Source organism: Delphinus delphis, chromosome 13, assembly GCF_949987515.2.
Source record: "Delphinus delphis chromosome 13, mDelDel1.2, whole genome shotgun sequence".
NCBI lineage: Eukaryota > Metazoa > Chordata > Mammalia > Artiodactyla > Delphinidae > Delphinus > Delphinus delphis.
The window spans coordinates 37,616,463-37,629,725 of record NC_082695.1 but is presented as its reverse complement, the minus strand read 5'-3'; the positions used below and the strand labels follow the sequence as shown (position 1 = coordinate 37,629,725).

The 13,263-nt window shown below is 37.8% G+C and overlaps 1 protein-coding gene across 3 annotated transcripts in view; it reads left to right on the top strand.

The window, feature by feature from the left end:
- Nucleotides 1–13,263, top strand: part of USP14 (ubiquitin specific peptidase 14) — a 47,220-nt gene that overhangs the window by 25,809 nt on the left and 8,148 nt on the right. For all 3 annotated transcript variants that reach the window (XM_060028764.1, XM_060028762.1, XM_060028765.1), the window contains 7 exons: nt 48–106; nt 3,158–3,288; nt 5,376–5,456; nt 5,823–5,908; nt 6,583–6,697; nt 11,669–11,734; nt 11,879–11,971. In XM_060028764.1, the coding sequence (XP_059884747.1) occupies nt 48–106; nt 3,158–3,288; nt 5,376–5,456; nt 5,823–5,908; nt 6,583–6,697; nt 11,669–11,734; nt 11,879–11,971 (631 nt within the window). The remainder of the gene's footprint in view (nt 1–47; nt 107–3,157; nt 3,289–5,375; nt 5,457–5,822; nt 5,909–6,582; nt 6,698–11,668; nt 11,735–11,878; nt 11,972–13,263) is intronic.

Here is a 13,263-nt window from a genome sequence, read left to right as displayed (position 1 = left end):
GAATTTCAGAATAAAGTGAATATTTAATTCTGTCTTAATGTTCCTAGGTATGCAGGTGCCTTGAGAGCTTCAGGGGAAATGGCTTCAGCACAGTATATTACTGCAGGTGGGTATCTTAAATATACTACTTTTCAAGAGGGAGTATGGTATTCAATAAACGTCATTTTTCACTCACAGTTTTTTTAGTATCTTTCTGTTTTCAAAATGTATTTTTAAAACATCACCTCATTAAAATTAGAGTACTTACACTTACATTAAACAACTTGGGACTTTTTTTTTTTTTTTTTTGGCGGTACGTGGGCCTCTCACTGTTGTGGCCTCTCCTGCTGCAGAGCACAGGCTCCGGACGCGCAGGCTCAGCGGCCATGGCTCACAGGCCCAGCCGCTCCACAGCATGTGGGATCTTCCCAGACCGGGGCATGAACCCGTGTCCCCTGCATCGGCAGGCAGACTCCAGCCACTGCGCCACCAGGGAAGCCCTGTAATGTCTTTATTGAGAGATAATTCACATACCGTACTATTCACCCATTTAAATTATACAATTCACTGTTTTTTAGTTTACTCATAGAGTTATGCAGTCATCACCACAATCAAATTTAGAATATTTTCATCACTAGAAAATAAATCCTGTAACAGCAGTCACCCTGTTTCCTGTCACTACTACCAGCCCTGTGCAACCAGTAATCTACTGTCAGTCTGCGGATTTGCCAATTCTAGAATGTTGATATAAATGGAATTGTACAATACATGGTCTGTTTTGATGGCTTCTTTCACTTAGAATGTTTTTGAGGTTCAGCCACATCGTAAACATGTATCAGTACTTCATTCCTTTTTATTGCTGAGTAAGATTCCATTGTATTGGATATATCACATTTCATTTATCCTTTCATCATTGATAAGACATTTGGGTAGTTTCCACTTTTTGACCAATATAAATATTGCTAAACATTTGTGTACAAGTCTGTGTGGACATATGTTTTCATTTCTCTTGGGTATATGTCTAGGAGAGGAATTGTTGGGTCACATGGTAACTATGTGAGGAACTGCCAGACTGTTTTCCAAAGCAGCTGCATCATCTTATATTCCTCCCAGCATGTATGAAGATTCTGATTTCTTTGTATCCTCACTGACACTAGGTATTGAATGTCTTTGATTATCGCCATTCTAGGGGTGTGAAATGGTATCTCATTGTGGTCAATCATTAATTTGTAATACTATAAACAGTAGGTTTCTTTGCATCATTTGGAATTAGTGAGATTTTCCTCTAACCTTTTTCCCTGAAAGTAGATTCATTTGTTGAAATGTTTTGTTTTCTTTTTTGAAGATGTTGGGGGTAGGAGTTTATTAATTTATTTATTTAATTTTGCTGTGTTGGGTCTTCATTTCTGTGCGAGGGCTTTCTCTAGTTGTGGCAAGTGGGGGCCACTCTTCATCGCGGTGCGCGGGCCTCTCACTCTCGCAGCCTCTCTTGTTGCGGAGCACAGGCTCCCGACACGCAGGCTCAGTAGTTGTGGCTCACGGACCTAGTTGCCCTGCGGCATGTGGGATCCTCCCAGACCAGGGCTCGAACCCATGTCCCCTGCATTAGCAGGCAGATTCTCAACCACTGCGCCACCAGGGAAGCCCCCTGAAATGAAGTTTTTACTGGGAAAATGTGATCATATATCTAGTTCATCTTGTAACTTACGTATCTAAGAGTTGCTCAGAATTTCAACAGCTTCTCCAGAGTCTTACAGGAGGTTTGCAGTATTTATGGGATGAAAAATACCGTTCTTTACTTTTTGCTTCTTGATTTTTTAAGTTTTTATTTTGAAATAAATTTCAATTCACAGAAAAGTTGCAAGAATTCACCAGTTACTAACTTTTTGTCACATCTGGTTCATCATTCTGTGTAATGCATGTTCTTTTTTTCTGAACCATTTGAGAATAAGTTGCAGACATCCTGTTTTTTGTTCCTGAATACCTCAGTATGTATTTCCTGAGAATAAGGACATTCATGGCCACAAGATGGTTATTTTTCAAAGTCTGGGAGTTTAACACTGATGTTAACTCGTAATACTGACTTGATTAAATTTTGCCAATTAACCCTGTACTGCCCATTATAAAGTTGTTTTTCTTTTTTGCTTCAGGAGCCAATTTAGGATCACACATTGCACTTAGTTATGTTGTTATGTCTCATTAGTCTCTTAATGTATAGTGTGTCTTTTGACCTTTTTCTTTCAAACTAATGAAGTATTTGAGATGCTCTGTTCATGGTATATATTAAATCATCTGGGTTTTTTTCTTGTTTTTCTTTTTTTTTTTTTTTTTGAGAAGTGTATCCTTTAAAGTGTTATTACAATTTAGGCTTTTTTTATTTTAAAAATTATTAGCTTAGTAGGGATGCATAATTTCAGCTCTACCTCCTAAAATATTTTTTAAACATTGTGTTTAGTAGTTTTATTCAGGAACATTTCATTGAGTACTTACTTTGTGCTGAGATGTTATATTTTAGTATTTGCTATGCTAAATAGTCTGTATACTAATGATAACATTTCACATTTTAGTTAACAAAACAAGGCAAGATAAGCTAGATTAGAGTTTTGCTATACATGAAGTAAGGGCAAGGTGTGATAGCTAGGGAGTCAACAGAGAAAAAAGTATTCTGAACTCAAGAGCAGGGTTGAGTTTATGACCATCATGGGATTTATGGTCATGTTGAGAGAGGATAACATACTTCATTTAAACATACTCCAGATTTCAATACTCAGGAGTTCAGTACACGGGAACCAAGTGTGGGCTTAAAGGGAGGAGGGCTGGGAGTGGTTACCTGACGTCCTGATAATGGCGGAACTGTAACATCATGCCTCTGTGATTCCTAGACAGAAGTTATGTGTTGTCTGTATTAAATGAATATACCTTGCTTTATTAGGGAAGACAAAGGCTGTCAAGGAGAGAGAGAGACATTGTTTATATCTAGTGATTGTATTGTAAAGTCTTCTGGTGAGTTAAGATTTAAAAACAAATTATTTTCTTATTAGGGATCCAACAATTGCAAAAGGAATACATATACTTAAAAATAATAGGCATTTCTTGGTATTAATTGAGAATTAATTTACAGTAGCATGTATTAAATATGTCACTATTTTACTAAGGAAGTATTTGCTTTGTTTTTAAGCCCTTAGAGATTTGTTTGATTCCATGGATAAAACTTCTTCTAGTATTCCACCTATTATTCTACTGCAGTTTTTGCACATGGCTTTTCCACAGTTTGCAGAGAAGGGCGAACAAGGACAATATCTTCAACAGGTAATCAGGGCAAGGTTCTGTGGTTTTTATTTTGTAAATGTAAAATTTAGGCGTCCTACACTTACTGGATTATATTTGGAAATACAAATAATCAGTCCTCTGTAGTTCACACCACCATTATCTCTTGCCTGGAGAGGTGCAGTAGTCTGTTAACTGATCATCTTGCTTCTGCCTTTTGTGGTGTTTCTCTATACAGCCCCAGAGTCCTTTTAAAAATGTAAATAAGATTATGCTGGTTTCCTTGTTCAGTACCTCCTAGTGACTTTCTGTCTCAGTCCTAAACAGTCTAGCTCCTCGCTACCTCTCTGAGCTTATCATGTGCTACTCTTCCCCTTGCTCAATTCTCTCCAGATACACTGACTTCCTTGCTATTTTTAAAAAACCCCCCAAGTATCCTCTTTCGGTAGGGCCTTTGCTCTTGTTCCTTTGGCTCCCAGGTGCATGGCTTGCTTCCTCACCTCATTCAGGTGTCATGGCTCAAATGTCAAGGCATCAGAGGCTTTCCTTGACAGTCCTATTGAAACAGCACACTTCCCTTCCCCTAATCACTTTCTTTTTTTTTTTTTAACATCTTTATTGGAGTATAATTGCTTTACAATGGTGTGTTAGTTTCTGCTTTATAACAACGTGAATCAGCTATACATATACATATATTCCCATATCTCCTCCCTCTTGCATCTCCCTCCCATCCTCCCTATCCCACCCCTCTAGGTGGAAACAAAGCACCAAGCTGATCTCCCTGTGCTATGCAGTTGCTTCCCACTAGCTATCTGTTTTACATTTAGTAGTGTATATATGTCCATGCCACTGTCTGACTTCGTCCCAGCTTACCCATCCCCCTCCCCTTGTCCTCAAGTCCATTCTCTACATCTGCATCTTTGTTCATGTCCTGCCCCTAGGTTCTTCAGAACCTTTTTTTTTTTTTTTAAGATTCCATGTATATGTGTTAGCATATGGTATTTGTTTTTCTCTTTCTGACTTACTTCACTCTGTATGACAGATTCTAGGTCCATCCACCTCACTACAAATAACTCAATTTCGTTTCTTTTTATGGCTGAGTAATATTCCATTGTATATATGTGCCACATCTTCTTTATCCATTCATCTGTCGATGGACACTTAGGTTGCTTCCATGTCCTGGCTATTGTAAATAGAGCTGCAGTGAACACTGTGGTACATGTCTCTTTTTGAATTATGGTTTTCTCAGGGTATATGCCCAGTAGTGAGATTGCTGGGTCGTATGGTAGTTCTATTTGTAGTTTTTTAAGGAACCTCCATACTGTTCTCCATAGTGGCTGTATCAATTTACATTCCCACCAACAGTGCAAGAGGTTTCCGTTTTCTCCACACTCTCTCCAGCATTTATTGTTTGTAGATTTTTCGACGATGGCCATTCTGACCAGTGTGAGGTGATACCTCATTGTAGTTTTTTTTTTTTTTTTTTTTTTTTGCGGTACGCAGGCCTCTCACTGTTGTGGCCTCTCCCGTTATGGAGCACATGCTCCAGACGTGCAGGCTCAGTGACCATGGCTCACGGGCCCAGCCGCTCTGCGGCATGTGGGATCTTCCCGGACTGGGGCACGAACCTGTGTCCCCTGCATCGGCAGGTGGACTCGCAACCACTGCGCCACCATGGAAGCCCCTCATTGTAGTTTTGATTTTCATTTCTCCAATGATTAGTGATGTTGAGTATCCTTCATGTGTTTGTTGACAATCCCCTAATCACTTTCTGCTCCCATATTGCTTTTTTTTCCTTCATAACCCTCTCTTCACTTGAATTTGTTATATTTTGTTTATGTTCCCCATTAGAACTTTTTCTGTTTTGTTGACTGTTGTGTATTCCTAGTGTCTAGAATAGTGTTTAGCATAATGATGAATTCACGAAACATCTCTTGAATGAATGAATAAACTGTTCTGGAATTCTTCATTGTTTTGAAGATCATATAATATTTAATTTGGCTTAATATTTTTTAAGAAAAAAACTTCCTTCCCCTTCTCTAAGGAAACAGTAATTACTTTGGAAGCATTTTATAGATCAAACACTGTAATAGCCAGGATTACTTACTGTGTCACTTTTTAAATTACAGGATGCTAATGAATGTTGGATACAAATGATGCGAGTATTGCAACAGAAATTGGAAGCTATAGAGGATGATACTGTTAAAGAGGTAATTGAAATACATTTGTGAATATAGACTTTGATTCTCTATCCCACCCCCACCCTAAAGTCAGTTCATCTTAATAGGTAGACATGTACTTGAATACTTTAGATGCTGAATCTGTAGTTGGAACTTGACAGCTTGCATTTGATGCTTGAATTCAATGAATTATTTGCTAAATTTAATCAATTGAGATTATTGAGCATCTGTAATTTTTTGGTAATATTTTTTGATCAGTAGAAGAATTTTACAGAAAGGGATTACATTTTAAAAAGTCTAAATGTGTGTTACTAAACTGGATTGTGTGGGAGCCAATGTACATTAATATCCATATGAAGTAAAGTTGGAATTTTTATTTCATCTTAACTTTTGCAGACAGATTCTTCATCTGTACCAGCAGTGACACCTTCTAAAAAGAAAAGTTTAATTGATCAGTTCTTCGGAGTTGAATTTGAAACTACGTATCCTTATGAGCCAAGATTAGTATGACTGTAATCGTAACTTAGAAGTGAATTGGTATAAATAGCGTTGTTGCCTGCTGGAGTGGTGGGTGGGATATGAAGGAAAATTCTTCAGAGGTTTTTATGCTTAAAAAATATGGAAATTAGGAATTTGGAAAAATACACCCTTTGGAGTGCTCTTGAAGTTTAGATAAATGTACTCTTTAAGGACATTCATATTTTTTCCTAAGAACACCTTTAGCAGAATACCTCATTAATTCACCTCATAGAGAATTAATTTTTAATTATGAAATGGGATAAATCAGCTAAATTATATACATGAGATTGATATAATTAATAAAACATGAATTTAGGAGAATACTATTTTCTACATCATGGGTGGAAACTTAGAAAAAGATTTATCTATCGTTGGGTTATTAAGACCATTTTAAGACTATAAATACCAACTTAAATTTGTTGAGAGTTTATCCTTTTACACACATTCATTAATCCGTACTGTTGGTAAGTGAATGAGCATTTTTAAGTATATTAAAATGAATCTCTATTGGAAGACTGGAAATGTTTTAAATACCAGTGAATGATGCTATTAATTTTAATAGCATTAGGATAACTTATTCAAGATTATATAACAAATTGAATGCCTATTGGAAAATTCCTTATCTTATTTTTCAAAGCATGAAATGTACAGAATCTGAAGAAGAAGAAGTCAGTAAAGGAAAGGAAAGTCAGCTTCAGCTTAGCTGTTTTATCAATCAAGAAGTCAAGTATCTTTTTACAGGACTTAAGTTGGTAAGGACAATTGCAGTTCCTCCCCATTGTTCGTAGATTCTGTATTTGCAAATACACCTACTTGCTAAAATGTATTTGTAACCCCAACATCAGTACTCATGGTGCTTTCATGGTCATTTGTAGATATGCACAGGGTGACAAAAATTTTGAGTTGCCTGACTCACACTGTTTCACCTGAGGTCCCCAAAGGTGATGCTCTGCCTTTTGTTTTTTTGCGCTACACGGGCCTCTCACTGTTGTGGCATCTCCCATTGCGGAGCACAGGCTCTGGACGCGCAGGCTCAGCGGCCATGGCTCACGGGCCCAGCCACTCCGCGGCATGTGAGATCTTCCCGGACCGGGACACGAACCTGTGTCCCCTGCATCGGCAGGCGGACTCTCAACCACTGCGCCACCAGGGAAGCCCGCTCTGCCTTCTTGTTTCAGTGCTCATACTATAAACAAGTACCCTTTTTGCAGTAATTTTAATGCCACATTTCTTGCATTTTTGTGCTTTTTGTTGGTGATCTTGCTGTTTATAATGGCCTTCAGGCATAATGCTGAAGTGCTGTCTGGTGTTCTAAGTGCAAGAAGGCTGTGATGTGCCTTAAGGAGAAAATAACCTTTGTTAGATAAGCTTCATTCAGGGATGAGTTATAGTTTACTTGACTGTGAGTTCAGTGTATGTTAAGGTGTCATTAAATAGCAGAAACACACATAAAACAAGGTTGTGTATTGATTGGTTGACAAAAATGTTGTGGCCAGAGGCTCGAAGGAGGCCTCTGAGGGTATTATAATGAGGATATATTAATAATTGTGAGGTAAAAACTGGGGTTGTACTGAGCAAATACGGGCATGTAGTCATTCTGCCATTGCACTAGTATTAAAGTTGAGGCCCTAGAATTTAAGTGACTTAATTGGTTTGTGGCAGAGCCAGAAATAAAACTTGCTTGTCTTATTATTCAGTTAGTACTGTTTCCCCAGTGCCATACTAAAGAATCCACCCTAATGAGCAGATTGATAAAAAAGAACAATTTTGCTTGCCTAACATTTATTTGATATGGTTTGGGGGAATATGTACATCTCTTGAATGATGGGCAGTGAATTGGGGCAGGGATTACATTGAAAACAAGATTATTTGTTGTCAGGGAGCTCTCATTTACAGTTTGGGGTAAGATTGGTTAGGGGAAGTATTGGTAAATGTTTCTATAAGAAACAGATAGATAAATAGTGCTATTCTTTGCCCTGTGATAACTGAGGGAAGAGGTGTGGTGAGGCATAATGGCTTTTAAGAGAAGTTCACTTGAAAAGCATACGTAAATATATGCAAATCAATGTGATAAACCATATTAACAAATTGAAGGAGAAAAACCATATGATCATCTCTCTAGATGCAGAAAAAGCTTTCCCCAAAATTCAGTACCCATTTATGATATAAACCCTTCAGAAAGTAGGCATAGAGGGAACTTACCTCAACATAATAAAGAACATACATGACAAACCCACAGCCAACATCGTTCTCAATGGTGAAAAACTGAAACCATTTCCTCTAAGATCAGGAACAAGACAAGGTTGTCCACTCTCACCACTGTTATTCAACATAGTTTTGGGAGTTTTAGCCACAGCAATCAGAGAAGAAAAAGAAATAAGAGGAATCCAAATCGGAAAAGAAGAAGTAAAGCTGCCACTATTTGCAGAAGACATGATACTATACATAGATAATCCTAAAGATGCTACCAGAAAACTGCTAGAACTAATCAATGAATTTGGTAAAAGTAGTAGGATACAAGATTAGTGCACAGAAATCTCTTGCATTCCTATACACATGATGAAAAATCTGAAAGAGAAATTAAGGGAACACTCCCATTTATCATTGCAACAAAAAGAATAAAATACCTAGGAATAAACCTACCTAAGGAGACAAAAGACCTGTACACAGAAAACTATAAGACACTGATGAAAGAAATTAAAGATGATACTAACAGATGGAGAGATATACCATGTTCTTGGATTGGAAGAATCAACATTGTGCAAATGACTGTACTACCCAAAGCAATCTACAGATTCAGTGCAATCCCTATCAAAGTGCCAATGGCATTTTTCACAGAACTAGAACAAAAAGTTTCACAATTTGTATGGAAACACAAAAGACGCCAAATAGCCAAAGCAATCTTGAGAAAGAAAAAGGGAGCTGGAGGAATCAGGCTCCTGGACTTCAGACTATACTACAAAGCTACAGTAATCAAGACAGTTTGGTACTGGCACAAAAACAGAAAGATAGATCAATGGAACAGGATAGAAAGCCCAGAGATAAACCCACACACATATGGTCACCTTATCTTTGATAAGAGACAAGAATATACAATGGAGAAAAGACAGCCTCTTCAATAAGTGGTGCTGGGAAAACTGGACAGCTACATGTAAAAGAATGAAATTAGAACACTCCCTAACACCATACACAACAATAAACTCAAAATGGATTAAAAACCTAAATGTAAGGCTAGACACTATAAAACTCTTAGAGGAAAATATAGGCAGAACACTCTTTGACATAAATCACAGCAAGATCCTTTTTGACCCACCTCCTAGAGAAATGGGAATAAAAACAAAAACAAATGGGAACTAATGAAACTTAAAAGCTTTTGCACAGCAAAAGGAAACATAAACAAGATGAAAAGACAACCCTCAGAATGGGAGAAAATATGTGCAAATGAAGCAACTGACAAAGGATTAATCTCCAAAATTGACAAGTAGCTCATGCAGCTCAATAACAAAAAAACAAACAACCCAATCCAAAAATGGGCAGAAGACCTAAATAAACATTTCTCCAAAGAAGATATACAGACTGCCAACAAACACATGAAAGGATGCTCAACATCACTAATCATTAGAGAAATGTAAATCACAACTACAATGAGGTATCACCTCATTATAAGTCAGAATGCCCATCATCAAAAAACGTACAAACAATAAATGCTGGAGAGGGTGTGGAGAAAAGGGAGCCCTCTTGCACTGTTGGTGGGAATGTAAATTGATACAGCCACTATGGAGAACCATATGGAGGTTCCTTAAAAAACTAAAAACAGAGTTACCATACCACCCAGCAGTCTCACTACTGGGCATATACCCTGAGAAAACCATAATTCAAAAAGGGTCATGTACCACAATGTTCATTGCAGCTCTATTTACAATAGCCAGGACATGGAAGCAACCTAAGTGTCCATCGACAGATGACTGGATAAAGAAGATGTGGCACATATATACAATGGAATATTACTCAGACATAAAAAGAAACGAAATTGAGTTATTTGTAGTGAGGTGGATGGACCTAGAATCTGTCATACAGAGTGAAGTGAGTCAGAAAGAGAAAAACAAATACCATATGCTAACACATATATATGGAATCTAAGGGAAAAAAAAATGGTTCTGAAGAACCTAGGGGCAGGACAGGAATGAAGATGCAGACGTAGAGAATGGACTTGAGGACAAGGTGAAGGGGAAGGGTAAGCTGGGAAGAAGTGAGAGAGTGGCATGGACATATACACTACCAAATGTAAAATATATAGCTAGTGGGAAGCAGTCACACGGCACAGGGAGTTAAGCTCGGTGCTTTGTGACCACCTAGAGGGGTGGCATAGGGAGGATGGGAGGGAGATGCAAGAGGGAGGAGATATGGAGATATATGTATATGTATAGCTGATTCACTTTATTATAAGCAGAAACTAACACACCATTGTATACTGCAATAAAGATGTTAAAAAAAAAGTAAAAATAAAAGCATACAGATACTAGCTTACCGCCCTAAGTCCTATAAAAAATTATGATGCAAGTTTTGGGGCATCAAAACGTGCTGTAAATGTTAATTGGAGAGTGTGGTATAGAATGTTTTGGCAGGGACTCTCCAGGGTGTATTCTTCGTAACTTTATAAAATTCCAGGAAAACTAAGTATACCTGGAACTTCTAGATGATCATGAATTGATGATAATGATATGTAGCTTACCTGATGAGTAACATTGTACCATGTATTCTTTCTTTAACAACATGTATTAATGCGATGTTGTATTTGTTGTCTTGGTAATTTTTTAGATTTCTTATCATCATTCGTTTTATTTTTGAGTAATTTTGCTCCACATTTCTTTACCTCTTTGTTGTCAGATAAACTTGGTTAAATGTTAAAAAGCTACTCCATGGTGCTTTCTTTTGTAATTAGTAATTTAAAAATATCAAACCTGAAACAATTTTTATACAAGTATAACATGCTTGTTGAACATAGAATATATACCAAATAGTTCTCCAAGTTTTCTCCATGTACAAACTCATGTAATTCTAACAATAGCACTGTCACGTTAAATGCTGTTAGCACCATTTACAGACCATGCACCATTTACAGATGATGCCCAGAGGGATAACTGTCTTGCTCAGTGTCACACAGGCTGTAAGGAGTGGAATGGCAGACATGATGGTTATAAGATATAATGGCTAAAGGCTTTCCCACATTTATTAGATTAACAGAGGTTTTCTGTGTTACGACTTTTCTCAGATTTAGCAATAACTGATTTGTTCTGGAAGGCTTTGCTAAATAAAGCGTAAAGAACAGGGTTATCTGCATTCTCTTAATTTTCTTCTAATATGAATATTCTGTTGATCCATAAGTAGAGGAATACCATGAAAGGCTTCCTTAGGTTGTATAAAATACAGTATAAACTCTCAGAATCTGAGCATTTGGGTCATAATTAAAAGACTTCAAATATTATTTACATTCTGAGGAGTTCATGCCAGTAAAAATTGATGCCTTTTAAGAACTGAACCATATCTAAAAGCCTTCCCACATTGTCTTCATTCAAATTATTTCTCAGGGGTATAAATCCGTTGACGTCCTGTGTGTTGTCTATTAATTAGTAGTGCTGATAATTTTTAAAAGAATTAAAGATATAACTGTATTGCAGAAGAAAATTCTTTAATGTTTGGACTTCTGTTATGTTCTTTTTTAGCGACTTCAGGAAGAAATCACCAAACAGTCTCCAACATTGCAAAGAAATGCTTTGTACATCAAATCTGTAAGTTTTGGAATCCAGTTCCATTTACTAGAAGGGTTTCCAGCTATTTAATGTTACCCAGTCTTTGTTCTTACCAAACTGAGGAATTAAAAATTTGCATGGTATTTGTATGTTACAGAATTTCTTTCCACTTTTTCTCCTCAGTCCAAGATCAGCCGGTTGCCTGCTTACTTGACTATTCAGATGGTTCGATTTTTTTATAAAGAGAAGGAATCTGTGAATGCCAAAGTTCTTAAGGTTAGTAATGAACTTTACTATAATGAATTATTGTAATTCTTTGAAGGTAATTCATAACTTACAATAGGTTTTTTTATTCTTTTAGGGGTAAACTCACTTTAAAATACTATAAATAGGGAAGTTATTAACATTAGACAAGTGGTTCTTAATCAAGAATATATATTGGAATTATCTATTGTCCTTTTTATTTTAAATCATACACACGCCTGCCCCTCAACTGCCACCAAGCATCTGATTAAGTGGGGCCTTAGTAGGTCTTACATTTTTCAAAAGATTCCCAGGTAATTCTGATGGATGCCATCCATTCCCCAGAAATATTGCCCTAGACCAGATCCTCAGTTCCAGAGATACTGGTCCAGTAGGTTTGGGGACGGGAGTGGGGTAAGGGGCAATATAACACACTCTATTCTAGGCGGTTCCTTTCTTCCAGGTGAAAGGAGAGTGTTAAATTACTGGTGCCCAAGGAATACTTAAATTGTAATCGTTTGACGTCAGAGCTAACCTTATGATTTATCTGTTTTGTTGAACTGTAGCTCTGCTGTGCATCCATAGCGTCTGATCCTTGGGAGAGGTATATGTAATTTTAGCCTCTTGAGCTGAAATTTATAATACATTTTCAGATATACTTAGGGTCATAGGAACAGGTTAAATGTAGTTGAAATATCTGCTAGTCTAGTATTTCTGAAATGCTTCTTTAATTGTTTAAATTAAAAAAAAAACTTATTTGGCTGCATTGGGTCTTAGTTGCAGCACACGGGATCTTCATTGCAGCATGCGGGATCTTTTGTTGTGGCGCATGGGCTCTTTGCAGCATGCGGGCTTCTCTCTAGTGGCACATGGGCCCTAGAGCATGTGGGCTCAGTAGTTGCAGCACTCAGGCTCTCTAGTTGTGGCGCACGGGCTGCAGAGTGCACAGACTCAGTAATTGCAGCATGTGGGCTCTCTAGTTGTGGTGTGTGGGGCTCCAGAGCACACGGGCTCAGTAGTTGCGGCACATGGGCTATCTAGTTGTGCGTGGGCTCTAGAGCACGCAGGCTTAGTTGCTCCTTGGTATATGGGATCTTAGTTCCCTGACCAGGGATTGAACCGTGTCCCCTGTATTGGGAGGTGGATTCTTAACCACTGGGCCACCAGGGAAGTCCCTGTTGTTTAAATTTTTGGTAACTCCTCTGCGGCCAGTTTCATGGGTTAAAATGTTTAATGGAAAAGTTAAAAAATTTTTTATCTTAAAGTTAGGACCACGGGCTTCCCTGGTAGCGCACTGGTTGAGAGTCCGCCTGCTGGTGCAGGGG